The 27,606-nt window shown below is 43.1% G+C and overlaps 1 protein-coding gene across 1 annotated transcript in view; it reads right to left on the bottom strand.

Moving 5' to 3' along the window:
• Positions 1-27,606, bottom strand: part of LOC126174755 (calmodulin-binding transcription activator 1) — a 1,816,127-nt gene that overhangs the window by 398,463 nt on the left and 1,390,058 nt on the right. Inside the window, exon 6 of the mRNA XM_049921082.1 lies at positions 11,242-11,309. Within this exon, the coding sequence (XP_049777039.1) occupies positions 11,242-11,309 (68 nt within the window). The remainder of the gene's footprint in view (positions 1-11,241; positions 11,310-27,606) is intronic.

Genomic DNA, 27,606 nt, shown 5'->3' on the forward strand with positions numbered 1-27,606 from the left:
AAGACAGCGATATAAAAACTGGTTATGGCACGGTAGCGAGGATCGAACTCGAGCCAAGGGCTGAACAGTCTCGTGCGCTATCATCTAAGCTTTGAAAACAACTGATACTAATTGCATCTGGCGGGTCGCTTTAATTTGCGCGCGTAATGACCTGATTGGCCAAATTTGTAAACATAGTCTGAGGAAAAATAGACAGTCGTCAGGCAAAGAATCTATTGATCGCGTGTTTAAACTTAGCATCGTTGGTAAAGCAGATGCCAGACTGAGATTCATTGGAAGAATCCTAAGGAAATGCAATCCGAAAACGAAGGAGGTAGGTTACAAAAAAATGGCTCTGAGCACTATGGGACTCAACTGCTGAGGTCATTAGTCCCCTAGAACTTAGAACTAGTTAAACCTAACTAACCTAAGTACATCACAAACATCCATGCCCGGGGCAGGATTCGAACCTGCGACCGTAGTGGTCTTGCGGTTCCAGACTGCAGCGCCTTTAATCGCACGGCCACTTCGGCCGGCAGGTAGGTTACAGTACGCTTGTTCTCCCACTGCTTGAATACTGCTCAGCAGTGTGGGATCCGTACCAGATAGGGTTGATAGAAGAGATAGAGAAGATCCAACGGAGAGCAGTGCGCTTCGTTACGGGATCGTTTGGTAATCGCGAAAGCGTTGCGGAGATGATAGATAAACTCCAGTGGAAGACTCTGCAGGAGAGACGCTCAGTAGCTCGGTACGGGCTTTTGTTGAAGTTTCGAGAACATACCTTCACCGAAGAGTCAAAAATGGTTCAAATGGCTCTGAGCACTATGGGACTTAACAGCTATGGTCATCAGTCCCCTACAACTTAGAACTACTTAAACCTAACTAATCTAAGGACATCACACAACACCCAGTCATCACGAGGCAGAGGAAATCCCTGACCCCGCCGGGAATCGAACCCGGGAACCCGGGCGCGGGAAGCGAGAACGCTACCGCACGACCGAAGAGTGAGTCAAGCAGTATATTGCTCCCTCCTACGTATATCTCGCGAAGAGACCATGAGGGTAAAATTAGAGAGATTAGAGCTCACACGGAAGCATACCGACAATCCTTCTTTCCACGAACAATACGAGACTGGAATAGAGGGGAGAACCGATAGAGGTACTCAAGGTAGCCTCCGCCACACACCGTCAGGTGGCTTCCGGAGTATGGATGTACATGTAGAAGTAGATCAACGACAATGTAGTTGCTTATGCACAAACATAATTTTATGTATTGTTCCCAAGGGTAGATATAAAATAGGGAGGCCTAAGGCTTATTTTGGGGCAGCACAATAGTTCAGCCGGTAGAGCATTTAACCGCAGAAAAGCAAAGGTTCTCGATCCATCATAAACTTGTAATATGCTGAAAGCTTAATAATCGGAACTGTTCAATGAATATACAACTGCCAGTTGTTTTCTACACTCCGTTCATAGCAAGTTTAACACGGAAGCAAACTGTGCGCTATGTACTCCTCCGCGTTTGTTATCACACTGAAGTCTCCTTCCCGCACAACGCAAATGATGCCCAGTCTAGTGCAGTCGCTTAAGATTATTGCGGTCCGTTTGTGATGAAGCGCTGCAATTCGAGGATCGCCTTACAGCGCATTTAATTGCATCTGCGCTGCTCGCCCCTCCGCTACGATCTGCGCCATGCTAGTTGCAGAATTTACGTATCGTCAAAGCCGAACAATAGAAACATCACATTCACTGTATATGGTATTTATAAAATGATGGCCAGCAGGCGAACAATGTAACTTCAAATACCATTTACTAAAATTTGCAAAGACAGTGAAATAACATACAGTAGAACTCCGTAATACCCTACAGAAGGGACTGGGCTGAAATCGAAAGATATGAGAGAAAACTAATACGAGAAAAATCTGTTGCAAACATTGGACGTTTCATCTGCGTTTGGCACGTGTAATAAGCTATTATTAAGCTTGTTGTCGAGATTTCGATAGTACACAGTTTACCTTTGTTCTTTTTGTCGTTTCGCGCACCTAATAAACTCGGCACAGAAACCTCGGAATCCAGATGATATTTCTGAAACCTGCCATATATGAATTTTTTCTCCAAAAGCATGTCGAAGACACTGAGCACAAACTCTTTCTCGGAACTGGCGTTTCACTGTAGAACACAAATGAACTCTCGGCATTTTCAGAGCGCATACGAACGGCAAGACCACATGAACAAAACTGGCGGGGATAGAGAAAGGAACTGTCTGGTGAAATCTGAAACAAGAACTCCACGAGCTGAAAATTTAACACGCTGACTGGCAAATGTCAAAAACTGTGAAGACTTCCGATGATTTATGGTGCCCTACTGTTAAGATTCACGCCGGAATAACAACTAGGACCTATTTCCAGTTGCATCCAGTTACCTTCCGCACAAAGACCAATCGCTGAGCGGGCATTTGTTGATATTAGGTTTCAACCTACGATGAACAAAGTATAGACCCCATGCTCATTTGTCTTCAGCTCTATCAACATACATGAAATGTTTTTGAGAGGAATAGGCGAGTTCGACCATACTTCAATTAATTTCCGTGAGAAAAGCTACTGCTAAACAGTCGTGAACTATAAAATTTATTATTACTGCATAGAGTGGCATCACAAGGTGAATCAATCGTCAGGAGGAAAGGGAATGGCTAACGAGGTACATCAAACTACTCACTCGGGTCACTGGTAGCCTTCTGCCTCATAAAGGCTCAATATGTGTCACACGATGTTTTCTTTTTCAATCCAGTAATTCGTTTAGGGAACTCTCACTGCCGCATCACTGGTCTTTGCAATGGTAATCACGGGAACAGTTAAGGGCAGTACGACGTTCCAGCAGAGTGTTGATCCTGGAATTTGCTGCAGCAGCGTTACCGATGAGAAGGCTGGCCAGCGCTGTCGCTGTGACGTCACGCGAGCTCCCGCCGCAATTACGGCAGGAAATTAAAAATCGGTGGGGAAGGGGGAGGGAGAAAAAGGGGGAGAGGGCGAGTGGAGAGAGAGGGGAGAGGAGTATCTGATCGCCGACGCCTGCGCCAGGTGCTGGCATGACGTAACGGCCAGCGTCTCCATAACCCCTCTTTATCGTTCTCAGTTACGACTGCCATTACAGGACCCCTACTCTTTTTCCCGGTAGAGTTAACCACTTCACTAACAACTGCAATCAATTATGTACCCTGCTGGTACGTCCACACTGCATTTAATATGCGGCCGTACCGTCTGGTAGTTACAAAACAAGAAAAAGAAACTGAAGACGAGAAGACAAGCGAGGCTCGACCTTGAATAGCACAATTTAACGTTTGCTCTCAATGAGTTCTTCCTCGTTTAGCTTGATTCTGTTATATAACGGAGGCTAAGTTTCTTCACGATGGAAATCAGGACGTAAAAACTCCTCTTTTCTCGCAAGGAATAAGAAATATTTGATTGATGTTCCTCGTTAATAAGGTGTGGTCCTCTGCGTGTACAAAACATCCCGCTGACTGTCACCGGTGCCGACACGCGCACTCCCATAACTAATTATGATGCCTCAATAATTTTACAACAGACAAGCAGAACCAATTTCGCCCTAATCGCAAAAAAATCTTCGAATACGACTGATTTTTGTCGTTATTAATGAGATCAGTATCTACTAAACGTCGTGAATTTGTATACTGCTCATTATAGGACGGCTCAACATGGATAAAACGATTCCGGTTCAGTGAATGACAAAAAACATTTCAAAACATCACTCTTCCGCCTATTATTGACGCCGAAACAACATAGAGTGTATTAAAAGAAACTTTTCGAGCAGTTACCCGTGAAAAAATAGGCATAGACGCAGTAAGATAAAGTGTCAGACGAATTAATGGCCAGTAAATGTTAAGAACAATGTGAAAACGAAAAAAGAAACTGTCACAAATTCCTTGCTTCGGAAACATCTGAAAACTGGGACTTTTACTATGATGCCGTGTGTGATGCAAAGAAGGCAGTTGCTGCAGCCATGTCAGCCACTTACTCGGAGCTCTATGAAATGCTTGACGTACTGGGTAACCATTATTGAACTATATGAAATAAAATCGTCGTAACTTCTGAACGGTTAGGACGTTCAAACTGCACATTAGTATGTGAATATGGTTTTTTTCAGCGACGAAGCCCAATTTCATTTGGATGGGTTCGTCAATAAGCAAAACTGGCGCATTTGGGGGACTGAGGATTTCGCGATCGAGAAGTGTCTTCATCCTCAACGGGTGACTGTGTGAATGTCCAGTCACGGAATAATTGGTGCGATATTCCTTGATGGCACGGTGACTATTGAATGGTACGTGGTTTCGGAAGAAGATTTCATCCCCATTACCCAAAGTGACCCTTATTACGAGAAGACGTGGCTCATGCAAAACGGTTCTGGACCCTATCGAAGCAGGAGAGCATCTGTTGTCCAGGAGGGGCACTCTGGTGACCGCATTCTGGCTCTGGGGTACTCAGAGGCCACTGTCATGGGCCCTGATTGGTCGCCATATTCTCTGGGTATGAACACATGCGACTCCTTTTTATTGGTTTATATTAAAGACAAGGTGTGCTTCAATAACCCCAAAACCATTGCTGAGTTGAAAATAGCCATTCAGGAGGTCATCGACAGCATCGATGTTACGACACTGCGGCGGGTCATGAACAATTTCGCTATTCGCCTGCGCCACACCATCGCCAATGATGGCAGGCATATCGAACATGTCATAACCTAAATCCGAATATCTGAAGTCAAGTTTGCATGTCGAATGAAGTGTGGGCACGCCGTAGTTTGTAACTAATTTACGTTTTTTTATATATAGTTCAATAATTGTCATCCTGTACCAGCTGCCGAGCGTGATATCTATCGTGAGGAGCAGCACAGGCATATGGCAGACAGAGAAACTCTGTGGCAACAATGACGAAGATGGTAAACTTATCGTTGACCGAAAGAAGGAACCAAAGCGCTGGTGGCGCTATGAAGATCTCAGAACGCGTTGTAGACAGAACTATACGCAGTGTTGTGAATATCGCAACCAATAAGTTGGCTCTGTGGAAGGTTGTGGGACCACCCATGGCCCATTTTATTTAGAATCATCCAAAACAGAGAAATCTTGTTGCCTTCACGTCACAGATTTTTTATGTACTTCCCTAGACCAATTTTTCACAAAATACGAGTACGAAGGATTAAAACATTTGTTCCAGAATTTTTTGATCCAAACTGTGGTTAGGTGGTAATTCTAAAATTTGGCTGACTTCAGTCGGTAGGAAAGGTGAGTTAAAAGTTTGTAACCACTATAACTTTTTTATTTACGAATCCATTTTAATCAATTTGGTGGCACTGGAAAGACAAAATGATCAGCAATGTGCGGCTGATCCCGGCGGAGGTTCGAGTCCTCCCTCGGGCATGGGTGTGTGTAGGCCAGAATGAGATTTTCACTCTGCAGCGGAGTGTGCGCTGATATGAAACTTCCTGGCAGATTAAAACTGTGTGCCCGACCGAGACTCGAACTCGGGACCTTTGCGAAAGGCAAAGGTCCCGAGTTCGAGTCTCGGTCGGGCACACAGTTTTAATCTGCCAGGAAGTTTCATGGGTGTGTGTGTTTGCCCTTAGGATAATTTAGGTTAAATAGTGTGTAAGCTTAGGGACTGATGACCTTAGCAGTTAAGTCCCATAAGATTTCACACACATTTGAACATTTGATCAGCAATGGTACAGAATACGGAAATTATACACACAAATATTTACAAATATACAATGAAATTCTTTTCCAAATTTCAGGATTTTTTTACCTAAATCAAAAATTTATAGCACTTAACTTTTGTTTCACGTAATGCCCATTATCATACTTTTCAACATAAATAAATCACAAGGTTCATATTATATTTGGCGATTTAATACTGAAATAACATAGATAAAATGTACTCTTTTCATTTTTTGACTTTTAGCTGTTGTCCAAAAAATGCTCTCCAGTTCACACAAAATACACCCAGAATATTCTAAAAAGTGTTCATTCTTTCAAACAAGTTATGAATGGAAAGTAAAGTGTCTGATCCGAAAGTGTATAAGCGACCACTTCTTGTTCTTGCTCTAGTTGCACGCAGTGCCATTAAACTATGTTTATTAGGAGGGTCCATTAAACATCACCAGGAAGAGGTCACAAATAAACAGAGTAAGGGTCCACGCGATCACCCAATGTTACACTAAAAAATAGTAAATTGAGTCCATAACTATGGGCAAGCCACGTGTTTAACATATGAAGACCAAAATCCATTAGATCACTTCAATTTATTTTCTACGTGATAGGCTACGCGAAAATCCTGAATTATTTTTGAAACGCACAAATTTACAAACCAAAAAATGATTATAAAGTTGATTAAAGGTCGTCGCATCAGGATGTTGTAAAAGTTTCGCATCCGCTTTTCTTTTCAAGAAACACAGTATAAGCACAATAACGACCGCAGTGCTGCTGATATAGGATAGAAACTGCAAGCCTGAGTAGTACCAAGAGACACAGGACGTAAAGTCCACAGAACGCTGATTACTTTCAAAAAAGTCTAGAAAAAATATATAAACCACCTATTTGTTACCTTCGCTCTAAAAGGGATAAATCGTGAAAAGTAAATGGCCTGCACCCTTTGTGAACGTAGGTCGCTCATGTTGTACTTGGAAGGACTCGGATCAAATCCCTGTCGGGTCGTAATTATTCCAGTTTACAGAGGCTTTCCTTATTTAAGACAAATAAATCTACTGCCTTTGACACAACTCAAACGTAATTCATAAAAAATCAATAACTCGTTACTGAATAAAATCTGAAACTTCTCAAGACGAGCTCGGTGCCAAACCCCGAATAGCTTTTTTACAATCTTACGACCAATACGTTATTTGCCGAAACTAAGAAGCATATTTTACCAAGTCATAGGTGTTGAGTGTACTATCCAGTCATCTGCAACTCCCACAGCGCTCAGATTTTCGCTTGACATAAGACCCGTGCTTTTAGCTTCGATTGCGAACGTATCCTACAGCGCCGACACTCGGCGCGGGGAGACGGCAACACAAAGCCCGATGATGGAAGATATTTTCATTACCTAGACTTTGCTGATTCAGTATCACGACCCTGTTATTTATTTATTGCCGTACATCTGACTCCGCTGTTTTCTGATTCTAAGTCGTATAGTTATATTCTATACAATTCACTTTAACATTGAAAACGTCATGTTAAAATCTACAACTAAATTCTACATCTATATTAACAGAAAAAAGTAGAAAAAAAGAAAGTATGACGACTGAAATGAAAGTAAAATAAAATCCTACCACAGGACCCCAAGTCTCCAAACTGTTACAACATTGACTACGAAGTCTTTCGCGACGGAGTCCTTGCATAAAAATGTTACAACATTAATCAGCAATCCTAGAACTGCTCCAGATTGCTGACCACGCAATTCACTACATCTAAGTTTGTCACTTCCAGATGATGTCCACGGCAGCATTCGAGCCTTCGCATTAGCATGAGGATTACCACGAAAAAAAATTAATTAAATGCTACTTAAACGATTGCGGACTAGATCCCACTCATCAGCATCCCATTCCCATTCATCATCATTTTCTTCCCAAACTAAAAAGTCCGATGAGCTTTCTCCTCACTGTTCCATTGATGAACTCCTTCTCGACGTTCTCTTGCGGCTGCTGTAATGCATACGGTCGAAACATCTTCGATTTTGACCCATTTGGTTACCAAGTACATCAGACTGTAAATCTATATCAATAGCGTTATGTTCCCTATTGTGTAATTCATAGCTGGCGTGCTCTTGATGTTCTATTGGTAGCAGAATTAAGTAATGTCCACATTCGGCATTTTATCTACTTTATCCATAGTTCAAATCATCCACTGCACATCCCGCCACCCTCCCCAATCTAGTCGGTGTAAATTACAAATTAGCATCGCATTTTCAGGCTCGCTGTTTCTCCACAATCGCCCCTCTCCCTATCAGTGTAAGTAGACGGGGCAACGATTATACCCAGTAATCAAGTGCTCCACTCTCTTACTTGTGTCATGTAGGTGCGCTCGTAGTCTGCCTATAAGTTATACACGCGCCTGCCGGTGGTATCACTCCACAAGCGTTGTCATTCATCTGCTTACCATGCCCGGAGTTGAATTTTGTTATTGATATTTACCCCTGTAATAATTTGCACTCAGTCCAATCTGCTACGACTTCCAGTAGCATGCTGCTCTACATCGTGCCCGAATGTTGACGGGGTGGATCGACAGTATTACCAGTAAAGCCTCGAGAGGTGTTGGACCGAAGGCCACAGTAAAACTGAGTAGTACGCTCCTCTGCGTTCGTGTAAGGATGGAGCTACAGCTCTCGATTCGCAGCCAAAGTACCCATACAGTGGCTGCGAAGCCAACAGCGTCATTGAAGAGAGCGTTGTGGTACACCCTAACGGCACGCAACGGTAGCTTATAATTAGTGGTACCGGATCACAGAAACTTGTGCATAATTTTGACTAATTTTTCTGTGGATAGCTTAATATGTGTCATAAGACTGAGTTTTATCCAAATATCTGCAGAACTTGCTGCGTGATACAGAAGTGTTATCAGTTCTAATCGTAGGGGTTTCAGGCTAGGACAGTTGGCCTTTAAGTAATATGTAGGTAGTTCTGTGTGTCGCTATGGCTAGTTCATTATTTGAACAGCAGCGCCGCATCCGCTCCGGCACAACAGTAGCCCTCTCGTCCAGCTTCACCTGAGAGTCCGCAGGCACCACCACCATCACCAGGACACCGTCTGCCTACGCCACTACCCATCGTCAGGGTTCTACTCCTCACTGAGAAGAGACATGAGGGATTCCATAGTTAAGTCCTAGAAGATAGTACGACGACTGTTCAACAGGCATACCGGTCTGTAGCTCTCTGGAGCAGTCGGAACCTTATCTGCACCCTCGCTGATTATTACATTATGACATTTATCCACCTCGCGGGAATCCTTCAACGTACTAAAGCTTCAATAACGAGAGGGAAGTTAAATACGGCTCTACTGGCGGTTCAACCCTCTTTACAACTTCAGCACATATTTCTTCCGGACCTGGAGCGTCAGTTTCGAGATCGCAACTACTACCGCCTCCTCTACATAATGTGTTACTGCAGTCGGCTATTTGCAATCCACTAGAAGGCTTACCTGGACCTTACATGATGGTCACTGTCTGGGTCAGCTCTGTGGTCAGGTAAAAGTGACCTTCGCATGTAGACGGCTGTCCCTCTACGTTCAAAACGGTTAGTTTCGTCTCGTCTATTGCCTCCCGCAGGAGCACTTCTCTCACATCGGATGTAGTACTGTGCCGTAGGTTTGACTTCGCATCAGTTGCCACATAGATAAATACCTTCTGAGTGAAGTGCGCTACCGAATGTAGTTTATGAACATATGGGGTAACATTATGTGCGTACTGCCTATAAATGAGTTAATCCACATGGTACACAAATATTTTACTTCAATGGTAACCACGTGCTACTCGCATACCTGAGCTTGTTAACAGTATAGCATTTGTTAAGTAGGACAAGAGCTGAAACTGCCCTACTATTACCTGTTACAACGGTCGATTGTTGAGGAAAAGCAGGTTTTCTTCGATTTACACAATATGACTTCTAAAAGCATACTATGCCCAATTCCTGTTATTCAGAAATCTTATGCGTTTCATACATTACAAATGAGCTCGTCCTGGCATTCAGTTGTAGTAGACTTAACGTAGTAGTACCTAGTACAGTCAAAGCCCGCCACAGGAGGGTTGTGTCCCCAGTTACGGTATTCGAAAAAAGCAGGCAATGTTCCTATGTAGACTGTGTGTAAATATTCTGGGGGTAAATGTCATGCTCTCCCGAAGCCTCATTGGACATGGGAAGCTACTGATGGTGATCTGTCGGAGGAACAGGGATATTAAGCTCAGCGGCCTCCTTGGTGCCGTGCGAGAGACGTAGACTACCAACCGGCACTTTAGTTTGACCCTCTCTCTTTTCTCACCACCAACACAAACACAAACACAACAGTAAACTCAAGATGCGAGTGTATTAGGCTTTAACCCGCAATACATAGCTCTACTCTGAAGCGACAGAAGTCATGGGGTAGCGATATGCACATATAAAGATGGCGGTAGTATCGCGTGCACAAGGTATATAAGGGCAGTGCATTGGTGAAGCTGTCATTTGTACTCAAGTGATTCATGTGAAGAGGTTTCCGATCTGATTACTTCCGTATGACGCGAATTAACAGACCCTGAATGCGGAATGATAGTTAGAACTGGACGCATGGGACATTCCATTCGGAAATCGTTAGGGAATTCAATATTCCAAGACCTTCAGTGTCAAGAGTGTGCCGAGAATACCAAATTTCATGGACAACGCAGTGGCCGACGGCCATCACTTAATGACCGAGGCAGGGTTCGGTGTGGCGCAGACCCCACGAACCCATGGATCCAAGTTGTCAACAAAGCTGGCGGTGGCTCCGTAATGGTGTGGCCTGTGTTTACAAGGAATGGATTGGGTCCTCTCATCCAACTGATATGGTCATTGACTCCAAATGGTTATGTTCGGATGCCCGGAGACCATTTGCAGCCTTTCATGGGCTTCAAGTTCACCAACATGCCACCGGGCCACGACTGTTCACGATTGGTTTGAAGAACACTTATATTAGGCAATTCGAGAGAATGATCTGAAAACGCAGTTCGCTTGACATGATACCCATCGAACATTTATGGAACTTAATCAAGAGGGCCGGCCGCGGTGGTCTAGCGGTTCTGGCGCTGCAGTCCGGAACCGCGGGACTGCTTCGGTCGCAGGTTCGAATCCTGCCTCGGGCATGGGTGTGTGTGGTGTCCTTAGGTTAGTTAGGTTTAAGTAGTTCTTAGTTCTAGGGGACTTATGACCTAAGATGTTGAGTCCCATAGTGCTCAGAGCCATTTGAACCATAATCAAGAGGTCGCGCACAAAATCCTGCACCGGCTACACTTCGCAATTATAGACGGCCATAGAGGCAGGCAGCATGGCTAAGCATTTCTGCAGGGGACTTCTAACGACTTGTTCAGCCCATGCCACGTAGAGTTGCTGCACTACACCGGGCAAAAGGGGGTCCGACACGATATAAAGAGATATTCCCATGATTTTTGTTACTTCAGGGTAAACTGCTATTGTGCATTTGTGCCAATGCGCGTTTCATGTCGAAAAGTAAGTGAGAGACAATGGAAAAAGTACTCACCTGATCTTGACCTCCTTGCTTTGCCACTCATTGTGCCTATCAAAGCTAATGAGTATGGCGGCAATTTCCTGCAAGAAAGAAAGACGAGAATTAGCTGATGTAATAATTACAATATTTTAAACATTGCGACTAAAACCGTAAACACGCACTTTCGTTTACAGCGAAAAACCCAAGAGATATGTTATGCCAACATTTTGTTGGTACAACGACCAGTAGTACATTGACTATCATTTATTCAGGTTTCTGTCACAATTGAGTACAATTATGTCCATAACATATTTACACGCAGACCTATTTTGTGAAGATGTCGTGTAAGTGTATCAGTGGAATTATACTCTAATAAACACTCCAAATGAGAATGAACGTTATCGCCTCGAAAGTAGTCATCACTAGACCACTGATTTTTAGGTCGTAAAAAAGTGTGTTTTAGGCACCTAAAATAGGCTCCTCCAGTACTTCATTTATGCTATATAAAACCTAAAGTAGGCTCTAATAAAAATGATGCAGAGAAAATAAAAACAAATTAAAATACACAGTGTTGTCAGTATGAACATCTTATTAGTCATTAAAACAAGAAGAATGAATATTTACACCGTTACAGAGCACATCAATATACAACATTAATGTTGAACATAACTCCAAATATTTTTGAGTTCCTGCAAGATAAAGATCTCCGTAAAAAAGATGTGGCAATGGTTTAATTAATACATTCGTAGTTTCACATAATCTGACCATAGTTCTTCACAATAAATAACCAAAATCTTTTCTAGGTTTTCTAGTGAAAAACTGTGACACTTGTCAGTCAGAATCAATTTATACGCTGAAAAAGAACGTTTTATATCAACAGATGTGACAGGGGCGTACTTCATTTTCGGCACATGTTGGACAGGAATGCTGCAGTCAGGAGTGCTGGATTTTACACTAACAAGGGAACCTCCCCATCGTACCCCCCCCCCCCCCTCAGATTTAGTTATAAGTTGGCACAGTGGATAGGCCTTGAAAAACTGAACACACATCAATCGAGAAAACAGGAAGAAGTTGTGTGGAACTATGAAAAAATAAGCAAAATATACAAAATGAGTAGTCCATGTGCAAGATAGGCAACATCAAGGATAATGTCAGCGAAGGAGCGCCGTGGTCCCGTGGTTAGCGTGAGAAGCTTGGTTCCTTGGTTCAAGTCTTCCCTCGAGTGAAAAGTTTAATTCTTCATTTTCAGTTTATGTGACAAACTCTTATGTTTTCATCGCTTTTTGGGAGTGATTATCACATCCACAAGAAAACCTAAATCGGGCAATGTAGAAGAATCTTTTTACCCATTCGCCAAGTGTACAAGTTAGGTGGGACGACAACATATTCCTGTCATGTGACGCACATGCCGTCATCAGTGTCGTATAGAATCAGACGTGCTTTCCTGTGGAGGAATCGCTTGACATATGACCTTGCGATCAAATATTTTCGATTCCCATTGGAGAGGCACGTCCTTTCGTCTACTAATCACACGCTTTTGCGGTGCGGTCGCAAAGCACAGACACTAAACTTATTACAGTGAACAGAGACGTCAATGAACGAACGGACAGATCATAACTTTGCGAAAATAAAGAAAGTAAAATTTTCAGTCGAGGCAAGACTTGAACCAAGGACCTCTCGTTCCGCAGCTACTCACGCTAACCACGGGACCACGGCGCTCCTTCGCTGACGTTATCCTTGATGTTGCCTATCTTGCACATGGACTACTCAGTTTGTATATTTTGCTTATTTTTTCAGTTCCACACAACTTCTTCCTGTTTTCTCGATTGATCTGCGTTCAGTTTTTCAAGGCCTATCCACTGTGCCAACTTATAACTAAATCTGAGGGGGGGGGGGGGGGGGGTGCGATGGGGAGGTTCCCTTGTAAGTATGTCGGCAGCTGCACACAACTCCTTCAGGCCGGCGTTCTTCTGCAAAACCGATTACATTTTTGCCCGTACTTTTTCCCCTACTTCACCAGGCGCTTCATTAATTTTCATTTTGACTTCTTCAAGCAAAGAAATATTGTCGTAGATAGGTCTCCCTGAGCCTTCTAATTGTGAAATTATTCTTGCCATAAATGTGTAGTGGGCCCTAATGTAAGATAAGTCCCGTTTTAAAGAAGAAGCTCCATTGCTGCAGTTACGGATGCAACATCCTCCGGTATATTTTCAAACACCTCCTGGACAGCTGAGAGATGCATACTACAGTATTCTGCTGCTATCAGCCACGTGCCCCAGCGGGTGACAACAGGCTCTGGCGGCAATGGGACATCTGGAAGCTGTTCTTTGAATGCCTTAACAAAAAATTTCTTCACCATAGATATTACTTTATTTACTTTAGGAAATTGTAGCCTTACTTGCTCTGCTATGCGGTTGATCCCATGCACTACACAAGTTACATGCAGCATCAATGAGTAGAACACTTTTAACAGTTGAAACGCTGCTATCATATATGCAGCAGCATCAGTGACGGCCCATCCACTCCGTTTGGGTACAGCACCTTAAGCCCATTGTTCACGAACTGTGCTATTGTTTGTTGGTTAGTTTTTGCAAGCTGTTTTGAGTAAATCAAATGAGCCCTGGATGGAGCATCTGGATCTACCTTGCCAATAATCAGGTTTGCAATGTAACGGCCAAGACTGTCAGTAGTTTCATCCACAGAAATCCATATACAAGATTCTCCAACATCTTCTCGGATTCTGTGCAATGCAGCATTGTAAGCTGAATCCACATAATTCTTACGTAAAGTTGACTCTGCAGGAATAGACTGATGGCAGTACTTCTCAAGAAAACCTCTGAAAATAGGGTTTTCTAGTTTCCGAAAGGGGATGTTTGCTGCCACAAATCACTGCAGAACTTGTTTTTTTCGGAGGATTCACCAGATTTATTGGTTAAAAGAGTTTGCTTCAATTTTGACTTTCGTTCAACATTAGCTTTATGTGCGATTTCATCTGCTTTATGTGCGATTTCATCTGCATGCTGAGTTAAGCGAGATTTCTTAACACTCGAAACCTAATACGAGAGAAAAGGGAAATGCAGTTTAGAATAGCATTTAAAGAGTATTTCGTATTACTAAAGGATAGCGATAAAAAAGAATCCTAAGTGACAGGAATATAAGAAGTCTAAGAAAAACATCAACTAACCTCCTTGTTGCATGCTTGGCAGAAAATAATTTTCCCATCTATTGTAAAATGCGGAAAATCTTGCAGCCACTGCCTTATACGAGTAGACTTTGAACTGGCTGTTTTCGGCATGGCGTAGTATTCTCACACAGAAATTAGAATTTATTTTGCACTTAGAACGTCAGTAACACTTAACACGTCGGTCGCTACAAAAACTACTGATTTGTTTTCGCTGGGAAAAGTAAACGATGACCTGTTTTTTTTTTTCTGCGGCGCATGGGAGCGGTAGGGGAAGTACTGTACTCATTGCTGGACATATGGCACCTGATAGATGGCCGCCCCTTCTGAACAAGCGAATGGAATCTACCGGTGCTTCAGATGAAAACATCTCACTACTGGCAAATTATTTTTCGAACCGGAAAATTCACGCATAATACATTTCACGAAACAGAGTAGTTTGATAGGACTGCCTGTAGACAGCAGCGAGAAAATGCGCGAAGGGCAGTAATTTAGCTAATAGAGGGCGTCTACGATTAACATTGTGATTTTTTAATCCGTGCTCAGTTTAAGGCCTATGAAACCGTTTCTTTGCGAAAATACACAGCTGGCCAGAATCCTATGAACGAAATATTTTCAAATATAACATTTAGTACTCCTACGTTCGATTCTCATGTGTAACTCTAATCTTTGATCGGTTCCCATTCGCTCACCGAAGTTAAGCACTGTCGCGCTCGGCGCGTACTTGGATGGATGACCATTCAACCGCGCCGAGTGCTGTTGGTAGTAAGGCAAGCAAAGGAATTGTAAACAGTCTCTAACGACCTTCGCCTTCGACGAGACGTAAAGCCCTAAGTTTACTTCCTTTTTCTAATCTTTGAAAACACAAGGACTCTCTGTCAGATTAACGAAATAGGTACTTTTTAGGTTTTTGATGCCGAAATAGGCAAAATTAGGCGTCAACGTCGAAATACGCAATTTTAGGTCCTATAGAACTAACGGTATTCAGTTTAGTTAGTCATGAAACGCATAAGTACCAACTTATATGCAAATTGGAGCTTAGGAAAAAAATAGGTTTTAACCTAAATATCCGAGATCTATTTTTTACATATGAATAATAAAACACCTATAAAGAGTATTTGCTATTAACAGGGATAGCGATATAAAAAAATAAAAAAAGACCGAAGTGTTAGGCAAATACGAAGCATGAGCGCATATCAACTAGCTACCTTGCTGCACGCTGGGGAGAAAATATTTTTTTCCATCTGTCGTATAATGTGGAAAAGCTTGGAACCACCGTCTTATATGATGAAATAGGCACTTTTTAGGATATTAAAGCCGAAATAGGCACTAACGTCGAAATAGGCTTTTTAGGTCCTATAGAATTAACGCCATTAAGTGTAAATAGTCATGAAACGCATAAGTACAAATTTTTATGCAAATAGGAACTCGGGAACAAAATACGTTTTATCTAAAATCCGCGTCTAGTCATCACCAAGAAATTGTATGCAACTGTGACAGAAACCTGAAAGACTAACGCAAGAAATGCAGGACAGAACTGACAGCCCTAAAATTTTAAACAGAATCGCAACGTCTGTCGTATCCGCTTTGTCAATCAAATTCTTTTGCCAATACACCGTGCATGTTCTGAAAAAAAATAGTGGGCTCACAGTTTAACTCTTAACTACGCGTTTTAGTACTCTTGTGTCACGCAGTATGTCTCGTATCCTATGTGTATTCTATCACCTTGACGAGTATCGCCCGCATCTCGTGGTCGTGCGGTAGCGTTCTCGCTTCCCACGCCCGGGTTCCCGGGTTTGATTCCCGGCGGGGTCAGGGATTTTCTCTGCCTCGTGATGGCTGGGTGTTGTGTGCTGTCCTTAGGTTAGTTAGGTTTAAGTAGTTCTAAGTTCTAGGGGACTGATGACCATAGATGTTAAATCCCATACTACTCAGAGCCATTTGAACCATTTTTTTTTTTTTTTGACGAGTATCAGAACCAAACTTTCTAACCTTACCCCATCATATTTAAAATTTCATTGAGAGTGTGCATTTGTTGCACGGAATACCAGTCCTGTTCTTCCACCGAGCAAGATGGCGCAGTGGTTAAAACGCTGCACTCGTATTCTGTAGGACGTCGGTTCAAATCCGCGTCCGGCCATCCTGATTTAGGTTTTCCGTGATATCCCTAAATCGCTTTAGGCAACTTCTGGTTCCTTTGAAAAAGGCACGGCCGATTTCCTTCCCCGCCCTTCCCTAATCCGATGGGACCTCGCTGTTCGGTCCCCTCCCCCAAATCACCCAACCAACCTGCTCTTCCAAGAACATTAGGTCATTCTTAAAGCAACAAGTCTGCGTTTTTCAATCTCTCTCACCTGGCACGTGACTAGAAAGGCCTACTGACAATTTTTTCTCCTTACACTTGCATTTTCATTCATACAATATTAGGTTAAGAAAGGATCCTTAATCTACATCTTAACACAGACTGTATTCCAAGTCTCGTGTCAGCTAAACATCTGACTGTCATTTCGCTGCTCGGTCGTAGACCATCCGCGATTTGGTAGTTGTGAAGTCGATAGGTAACACCGAAGTTTTCTGACTGCATTGCTTTTCGACGGTTACGGGTTAGTTTGCACGATACTGAAACTGTTTAGCAGAAAGAACAGTTTTTCTATCTAAACGGTCTTGTGTAACATGAAAAGCACGCTCCAAGACTTCAATAAAGAAAGGCTATCTTTGATGTTGTGCGCCTCGTAAGAAAGTTCTGGCCGGGGGGCTACCTCGGGAGAAATTTTACTTAATCGCATGTACAGACAGCATTCTGTTATTCAGGTCTGTTTCGTGTCGGGCTCGCAGACGGCGCCAAGGCATGCCACGCACTCCCTGGCACTTTACGGCTCTGAAAGAATGTTTTATACTTCTTGTAATGGGGCTTCGTTTAATTTTCGGGAACATTTTTACACAGGATGTCTGCTAAAATTAAAGAGAATGGCAATTTGCCCGATAAGAAAACTGTTCGCGGCCCTGACTTCCATTGCAATTAATACTAGAAGAATGTTCCTGCCCGTAAAACTTGCAGACATCACTCTTCCCCTTATCGGCTGCAAGTAACGGTCAGCACGGCTAGTCGAAAGACCGTCGTAACTTCTCTGTGCTTAATTAACTCTCCGAAATAAATTACTACCAATAACTATAAAACAAAACGGTTCAGCATAAATGACAGAGAGCGGCTCAAGGGACGTGAATTATGGTTCATCTCATTTCAGTATTCTGCAAATGTCAGCTTTCGGTTGATAATTATTATTTTAAAACGTTACGACGAACCTGAAAGTGTAAAATAACCGACCAATTTACTTTCCTCAATGCAGACCCTTTCTATGAATTACAGCAATAAGGAGTGGAAAGCCATACGCGAACACTGGGGCTCCGGCGCTCGTCTCGATGTCATCTCTCTGCATGCCAGAGACGTAAATGGTTTATGTAACAAACTACAGTATGTTTTTGAGTGTTCGTCCTTGTCATCGATACAAATTATACGCACAATATTTTGACGATTGGCATAGTAGTGTAGGTCAGGTTCTCTGAGAACTCGTCTTGAGTAATCGCTGTGACATTAGCAGCTCAGCCAGTGGGCGCACACAGATGTATGACGCAGATGACCAAATCAGTGCCAAAATACTGGGCATAAAAATTAAACAACCGGAAACGTATCGCTTATTAGTCTCTTAGGGACGCCTCCAAATATCGCGTTTATCCATGCTGATATCACATTAATTACAGTATTTACAGTATTACACAGGATAACTCACAAAAGTATTCATTCTCAAAAACGGTTTCGTAGTTCTGTTAATCTGTTTTTCCTACATCACTTAAGGTTTCTATATATTTTTGAAGCAAATTTTATTGGGAACACCCAGTCAGTCCTAAACGTTTCGATACTGGATTAATAAAAAATGCAGACGAGTTAAAGTAGAGCTTTTAATGCTTCAGGTGTTTAACATACCTTCCCCCCAAATGAGTACAGCGCACAGAACGTTCGTGCACATGTTAAATTGTAAGAAAACTCTTTCTTTGGAATGTTGTCCAACTCGCGCGTCACTGTGCATTGAATGTCGTTTAGGTCGTCAAAGCGTTGACTCTTCATGTGGATTTCTGCACTTTGTCCGTTTGCGGTAGATACGTACCGATAACGTCACGTGTCGTCACCGGTGATTACTTTTCCCAGAAATGAGTTGTTCGCGTCTTGCATTTCAGTCAAGTCAAGTCAGGGCAGGCCGACCACGTGTCGTCGTTTCTGTTCGGCAGTCAGTGTGTGTGGGACATACTTCGCGCACACTTTTCTCTTCTTCGTAACATTCTGAGGAATGACTTCAATACTTGATTTAGAAATATTGCTCCATTGCGATCTGTGACACAACAGCGTTGTGAAACTATGGCCGCACGTCCACTAATTAACACTGCCTGTTCACAACTGATTTGTCACATGCAAATCTGTTGTTTACAGTTGTTAGTTCACGCTGCCAGCGTAATTACTGTGCTGAAGACGCTTATACGCTGGGAATAAAAACTATTTTTCGCACTATTTTGTGTTGCCCTGTCAACAAAGAAGTCGCCACAAGAGAAGCGCCAGCTCAGCTGGTGGGAAAGGTGGGGAAGGAAATTTTTGTGTTTGCGTGGAGACCTGAATTGCGTCCCATCCAAATCGAAACCAATATTTTAAACTCAATCTTTATCAATTATAGCCGATGTATAAGGTTGCCACAGCCGACAATAGATAGAACGTCAATGCACCAAAAGTACGGATGAGTATGAAGGTCACAATAACAAGCTATATCCAATCGTCACTAACAGGCTTTATTCCATGATGGAAATTCATCAATTATTAACGGGCACTGAACGTACGTATTGTCAAAATATATGTATTAATACGCTTTGGCTCCTGCTACCAAAACTAAAGACATACAGAGAATGGTGTTTTAAAAGTTGTCAAATATTTCGATTTAGTTCTGTAATGAGATTTTAAATAAATGTCTCTATAGCACTGCGATAGCAGACGTACATAACAAGAGAACTGTAAAATGAACGTTAAGTTTTGACGATCCGTCGACGACGAGGTCATTTGTAACGGAGCACAAACTCGGATGGACAAGAATAAGCAAGGAAATAGGCAGAGAGCCTTTCAAAGGTAACATTCCGTTATTTCCTTTTAATGAATTAGGGAAACCAACGGAAAACCTAAATCTGGGTGACTTGACGGGGATTTGAACCGCCGTCCATCCAAATGCGAGTTACTGCCACACATCACTCAGTAAATAAAAGGAAGTGGCGTCGTCATTATAGTACGAAAACTGACAAATAGATGTGGGGCACTCGTTCAAGCAAATGGATGTTGGTGTTAGGAATCCTACTTAAAACGTTTTCAAATGGTTGAAATGGCTCTGAGTACTATGGGACTTAAAATCTGAGGTCATCAGTCCCCTAGAACTTAGAAGTACTTAAACCTAACTAAACTAAGCACATCACACACATCCATGCCCGAGGCAGGATTCGAGCCTGCGACCGTAGCAGTCGCGCGGTTGCGGACTGAAGTGCCTAGAAACGCTCGGCCACCGCTGCCGGCTAAAACGTTTTCAGATAGCGAAAATGAAAGACAGTATCCGCAAGAAAACAGTAAGAGCGGAAAAAAGCTTTGAATTAATTCGGGCGGGAATGGGAAAAAAAGCATTCGTTGTTAGTAGTGACAATGATGAACAACAGCGTATAAAAAACCTTAGTTACATTAAATGAACAAAATTCATTGAAATTACATGAAACAAATACTTCCGAACAATACACCCAAAGACCGTCTCACAGGGTCACTGGGAATTACACAACTAGCGGAACGAATTTGGCGGAAGAACGCGGCTTGCCTCGTCACACAGATACCTTTATGAAGTTAATTAAATTAACTGATATACACGTACTATGTGTCTTTTCCACATATCGCTGTCTTCTGCTTTAACAATTTTTCAGCGTTATTCATTCTGAAACTTCTGTGCAAAGTGCAAAGCAAGTGAAATAAACAGCAGGGCAGTTAACGGTAAATCTCAGGTACAGATCGTGAGATCCATCCATTACGATCCTAAACTCTTAAAATGTTTTACATAATCGCAGTAGTGAGTGAATCTTAGACGATTACAAGAATGTAATACGTAACACAACATCTACTTCTTAAAGTTTCAAAAAAATGGTTCAAATGGCTCTGAGCACTATGGGACTTAACATCTATGGTCATCAGTCCCCTAGAACTTAGAACTACTTAAACCTAACTAACCTAAGGACATCACACAACACCCAGTCATCACGAGGCATAGAAAATCCCTGACCCCGTCGGGAATCGAACCCGGGAACCCGGGCGCGGGAAGCGAGAACGCTACCGCACGACCACGAGCTGCGGACTCTTTAAAGTTTCACACAGGTTTAAAAGTGTAACCAAATTTCTTCAGTGAACTTCCGTAAATGGTTGAGTTACCAGTACGTGAGTATAAAAATATCGAGTATCTCACACACAGTAATTGTTCTGCTTGCCGGGGACTCAGTCTTTCTCCCCTGACGTGAACTCCCATAACATTTCGTTTCATGAAATGTTGTGGACATAGAAACAGGGTTTCCCACAAGTAATAGTGCGCAACCAGAGTGAGTGTTTGCCGTATAGTTAATGCGCATATCGGTTTTTTGTTAACCGAGGTATGAAAGAATATTTTTATTGGTAATGCTATGCCGCAAGAACATCAGGTAACGGGGCAAAACTTGAATCTTGCCAGTCGTCTTGTCTTTTATAGTCAATATATTTCCGCGTTTGTTGCAAAATGTTCACTGCAAACATTACCACTTTATTCTCTATTCCTGTATCTTTAAGGTTTACGTGTGTATCTTTAAGGTTTTATTACACACAGTTCAAATTACAACACAATATCATATACTACGTGCCATTGACATCGATCTCTCACACATAGTAGCTGTGCACCAAGTAATCAACAGTGGTTTTACTTTCACGTAAAACTAGTAACAACCGCTATTTACTGTCTCCCTGCCATGGTTTGTATTGGCTCGCGAAGTGCACACGGAATTATTCTGTGAAGGTGGCTCTCTTGGCGCATAATCAAAACTCGTGATGCAAATGAAGGCAGTTTGGGCAGTTACAGGCATTGGGAACACAGAGTCGTGTCGTCCAGAGTTAAAGAATTAAAGGTAGTAAAAGCCCATTCCTCTGTAAAAAATGTTCAAATGTGTGTGAATTCCTAAGGGACCAAACTGCTCAGGTCATCGGTCCCTAGACTTACACACTATTTAAACTAACTTATGCTAAGAACAACACACAGACCCATGCCCGAGGGAGGACTCGAACCTCCGGCGGGAGGGGCCGCGCAGTCCATGATATGACGCCTTAAACCGCGCGGCACTCCTCTCTATTAAGTACTGTCTCCCGTTTTCTTTTTACGACAGTTTTAGTAGGTAACTATATCATATATTACCGTTGATGCAAGGTAAAGTTATACGCCATATTCAAATCAATGTGTACATTTACTTGTATTTTAAACGTGGTTTGTAATATTTATCGTAAAGTTACTATGTTGGCAATGCCTGTTTCAAAAACTGGCGGCTAACGATTAGTAAAGGTATTCCATTATATTTTATTCTATTCTTGTTTTCAAGATTTCAGGAATGATGCTACAAAATCTAGATAGTTTCGTTTAAGAAATCATACTGCCTTTAACGTATCGAAATATACATGATTTATGAGTATTAATCGCAGAAGAATGTACTCGCATTACTCGCATCATTTTTCCTACTTGTCGAAAACTTCATTTCGTTTTCATGAACCATGTAAACAATATTTAGGGACTCTCCATTGACAACCTACACGTATGTATGTATATGAGGGCCATTCCCAAGCTAACGATTCCCATTTACTTTCACTGCAACTACAGCAAGTACAGCAAGCACAATAACACACTTAAAGAAAACAATATATCAGCTACCGACGTGAAAATGTAAACAGATGGTGCGAGCCACTGTCTCATAGCTTTGACGACAGCACGTGAATCCGGAAAATGTTGGCCACCGAGTGTATCTTTCATAGTCCCAAAGAGATGGAAGCGTGAAGGTTCTAAATCAAGACAGTACAGTGGGTGTGGTAGGACAGTCTAGCCCCATTTGGCAGTGAGTTTCATGGTAGCAAAATTGTTATGGGACCAGGAGTGATGTGTTGCAAAGTACACGTTTGTATTCTTCTCTGGCCTGATTCTGAGGATTAGTGCTCTCAGCTTGATCAGTACCTTCTTGTAACGAATTGAACTGAGAATTAGTTTAGTCTCCAAAAAATCCAAAACAATAATACCCTGCCTATCCCAGACGATTATGCATATCACTTAACCAGCAAATAGCTCTCTCTTCAACTCCATTTTGTTGTTGAATTTCCATGCCGCTACTCCAAGGATTGTCTCTTGGATTCTGGTTCGTAGTGGTCACACCACGTCTCATCTCCGATGATGATGGGTGATGGAGTTCAGAAAATTTTCCCGACAAAATTCCAGTCCACGATTCTTTCAGTCTCATGTAAGCATCCCGAGGATTCATCTCGCACAACTGTGCGAAAACTAACATAGCATAACATCGTGTCTAAGGCATTACAGACAGCATTCAGCTGTCCGCTCAATTCCTTGTTCGTAAGCCACCGATTATCACGTATTAATCGAGACGCTGTTCATTACGAGGGATGGCAACTGAGCACGGTCTGCATGGTCAGGGCTTGTCGGGCACTACTACTAAAATGCAGTACCCACCGCCTCCCATTACTCACATTTACTCTTCCATCTCCATATGACTTTAGTAAGTGTCGATGTGTTTAATTTGGTCCAGTGAGGTGAGGAGTGTCACATCCCTGCTTTATACGGACCTCTATGTCATACTCCATTTTGGAACGGTCCCTACTGCTGCTGTCTGTCACAGCACAACAAAACCAACAAAATATTAGCGGGAAGGTTCAAATATTAGTACTATACCAGTGCTGGTGTAGTACTGGCTCTCACACTCGAAGTAAAAGAACACGGGCTTTACTTTCGGAATAGTTACTTGTTCTCGAACCAGGAACACACACACACACACACACACACACACACACACACAAACACAAACACACACACACACACACAGACACAGACACAGAATGACAATTAATAATTAGAGTGGGATAATGTGATACAACTGGTGAATTCGTATCTTCATATGACATGTGCTCAGAAGTTCGCAACCCCCAAGGCACTCGGGTTGGCACGAATGATATCATCCTCTGTGCACGATGATGGGCACAGAACCCATTGAAGCACGTCGCTAGCGGTTTGATCCTGTCCAGATTCAAAGTATGTACCATCAACATTAAAGCCCCATTCTTCGTACTATCCTTGGATGTTCCCATTCGGAATTCCCGCTTTCAGCGGGTCCAGGGGATAGCTGCTCGGCTGCTGTCGTCTATTTGCGGATTTGAGACTTTCGCTCCTTCAACAGTTCTAGCCTTACCCTCTGGGGAGTCACGGTAAGCTTCTTAGATGATAGCAGGAAGCTCCTCCTGGACGTAACTCGGTGAGGAGGACCGGTATGGCCAGGCAACGTCTCTCCTGAGTACAGGTAGTCACGCTGTTCTAGCTACGTAGTAAAGTTTAACTGTTGAACAGGCTTAGGGCTACCAGTAAAGACGCTACATGTTTGAGTGGGCGCTGTATCCATCTGCTCAGTAAAGGATGAAAAGATGATGTTTACCAAAGCGGAAGGGCATAACCCGCAGCAGAAAACACAGTGCCACTGTTGATGTTCGCGAAGTTTCAGGCTAAAAGCGAAGTTGTTTCAAGGATCTTTTAAGGAAGCATTGTAGGTCCTTTGGTGTTTTTATAATATAAACGATATAGGAGACAGTCCAAAGAGCCGCCTTAGATTTTTTGCAGATGACGCCGCTGTTTACCGTCCAGTAGAGTTATCGGAAGTGAGGCCTTCCACACAAACACTAAAAAAAAATCCGTTAAATTTCGATTACACGATAAATCAAAAGGACGTGAATTCAGCGAAATACCTAGGAATAACAATTACGAATAGCTTACATCTGAACGACCACACTGATAATGTTGTGGAGAAGGCGAACCAAAGACTGTATTTCATTGGCAGAACACTTAGAAGATGCAACGAATCCACTAAAATAGCTGCCTACACAACGCTCGTTCGTCCTCTGCTAGAGTATTGCTCTGCGGTGTGGGATCCTTACCAAATAGACTTGACGGAGGACATCGAAAAAGTCCGAAGGGTAGCGCGTTTTGTATTAACATGAAACAGAGGAGAGAGTTGGAGCGGCAATCATTAAAACAGAAGCGGATTTCATTGCGGCAAGATTTTTTCAAGAAATTTCCATCAGCGACTTCTTCCTACGAACGAGTAAATGTTGTGTTGACTCCCTTCTAGTGAAGGGGATGTGACTGGAGCGATAAAATAAGTGAGACGTCGCACGGAAAGATTTGTGCGCTCATTCTGCTGACGTGCTATTCGAGTATGTATGGTATCCTAGGAGGAATGTACAATATTCACGGATATGGCAGCAAAGCTCATTTGAAGTAAAAACTTCAAATGAGCATATGCCCTATTGTGAGTTCTTTCCAAGATAGAACACGTTTTGTTCCTGCGCTAGTGGCGCACACTTACATGTCTTGCCCACCCAACCCCTCTGACGTTTTATTCTAGCCCAACCAACCTCCTCTTTTCTCGCGTCGCCTTTCCGGAATAAACCTATTTCGCTGAACGCGCAGTTGTCCGTGGTATGTTGTGCGTCAAGTAGTGCGAGGGACTGACAGTTTATCAGAGAGAAGCATCAGTTGACTGTGTTTGTACACGTGCTGGCTAAAATGCCACACATCTACAATAACGAGGAACATACAGGGTTGGCGTATGTGTATGATTTCTGCGCTGGTAGTCGTCCAGCTGCTATCGAAGAATAGCCCCATTTTTCTTATGAATGTATTGTACATCTGTAGGTGTGCAAACCTGACAATGTATTGAATGATACAGAAAATGAACAACAATATTTTACATCTGGGAAGCCATTCGGAATAGAGCATATGACCATATGAAGATTCTTGCTTCAAATTATAATTCCTGACATGTTCCTGAATATCGGCCATTCCTCTTCGGACACCGTGTATAGTGACAAGTTCAGCCCGTGTCTTCACTGCAATATGAAACCGTCGGTTCTGACACACCACGTTGTTTTAACCAGTATGCTGAACATATAAGAACTGTAACCTTAACAGGTGGAATGTTTCAAGCTCTCCTCGGTAAATATCACACGGAGTGTGGAAACTTCAGGCGGAAGCGGTACGCACTCGACAAAGTAATTCGAAGTGGCTGCGAGACCAACACAGTCGTGGAGTGGTAGGGCACGAGAGGGCGGGGGAGGGGGTGGGGGCTCGCAGTTTAACGGCTGAACGGCTTCCAATCGCGCTCGGGGCTCCGTGCACGCGGCCGTTGGCGTTAAAGCCGCCCCATAACGAAGGGCCCGTGGCGAGGGCCACGGCCTCTGCCTCAGCGAGGGAACGGCGCGCCCGGATCGGCGCGTTAAGCCGGAAATCTGGCCAAACCGGCGGAGATTAAAATTCCGGGCCGCGGCCCGCGGGGCGCGGGGCGCCAGCAGACCAGCCGGCCGGCGGCGCCCGCGCGCGCCCAGCCTCAAACGATCCCAGGACCGGGGGCGCGCGACACGCCGGCGCTTCCGCCGCGCCACGAAATACCGGCACGCCGTATGCAGATAGGGCGAGCAGCGCGGATTTGCATTTGCGGCCGCTATTGTTTCCCCGCACGGCTCCTGATAAGCTACACGAACGGCTCCATCAGGAACGCCGCTTACAAAATAAATCGCCCTTTCTCGTGATACTTCCTAGGCTCCGTAGCCTGGGCGTGGCAGCCGTATCTTGCGCGATAAAGACGAAATGTTTGTCGAAATGACGACGAATAGAAACTATAGCTGGGTCGGCTACAGATAAAAAAAAACACGATGTAAATAAAAGTAGTTTGTCGCGTGCTGTGGTACAAGGAATATCGGAAGCAATACCAATAGTGCCGGTCAGTTATTGTACTTTACATGACTGCATTGGTTCCCAATGCTTTATTGGGGAACGTTTAAATCACTTTTCCGAAAACAAATCTAATTCACCATAATCATCTTGGAAATGTTGCAGTTGTTCTCATTTCTGAGCTTACTAATAATTCCGTCTTAGGCATTCTCAGTCATAAAGAAGTTGTTTGCGAATGACAAACTGTAGACTGTCTAATAGGTTTGAAGTCACCAGCATAAACACCCAATATCTCCATGTGAGGTATATAAAAAAAAATGTATAGATCCATTTTATTTCCAAATTTACTATAAACCTTCAACCTTTCGACATATCGTAACGTAAATCAACAACCAGAATGTCTCAACTCAGTGGTACGTGTCTCAAATCTGTGCTGAAAGCGAACTTATGTAGATTTTTTAAACAATACATTGAGGTGACAAATCTACATATATATTCCGCTAGCCACCAAGCGATGTGGGGGCGGAAGGCACTATTCGCACCAAAGTCATATCCACCCCCTCCCTCAGTTCCACACGCGGATCGCGCGAGGGAAAAACGACTGTCTGGACGCCTCAGTACGAGCTCTAATTTCCCATCTTTGAATGGTGATCATTGCGCGATTTGAAAGTTGGTGGTAATAATATATGCTCTACATCCTCGGCGAAGATCGGATTTTGGAATTTAGTGAGTAGCCCCTTCCGTTTAGTGCGTCGTCTATGTGCAAGTGTGTTCCACTTCAAACTTTCTATGAGGCTTGTTAACGCTCTCGCGATGGCTAAATGTGTCAGTCACGAATCTTGCCGCTCTTCTTTGGACCTTCTCAATCTCTTGAATCAGACCCAACTGGTAAGGGTCCCATACAGACGAACAATACTCTAAGACTGGACGAACTAAAGTATTGTAAGCAATTTCCTTTGATGAAAGATTGCATCGCTTCAGGATTCTACCAATAAACCGCAATCTAGAGTTCGCCTTACACGTTACTTGTATAATCTGATCGTTCCATTTGAGATCATTTCGAATAATCACACCCAGACTTGACGGATGTTACCGCTTCCAAAGACTGGGCTTGTACGGTATTTTGTACTCGTACATTAATGGGGATTT

Source organism: Schistocerca cancellata, chromosome 3 (assembly GCF_023864275.1).
Source record: "Schistocerca cancellata isolate TAMUIC-IGC-003103 chromosome 3, iqSchCanc2.1, whole genome shotgun sequence".
NCBI lineage: Eukaryota > Metazoa > Arthropoda > Insecta > Orthoptera > Acrididae > Schistocerca > Schistocerca cancellata.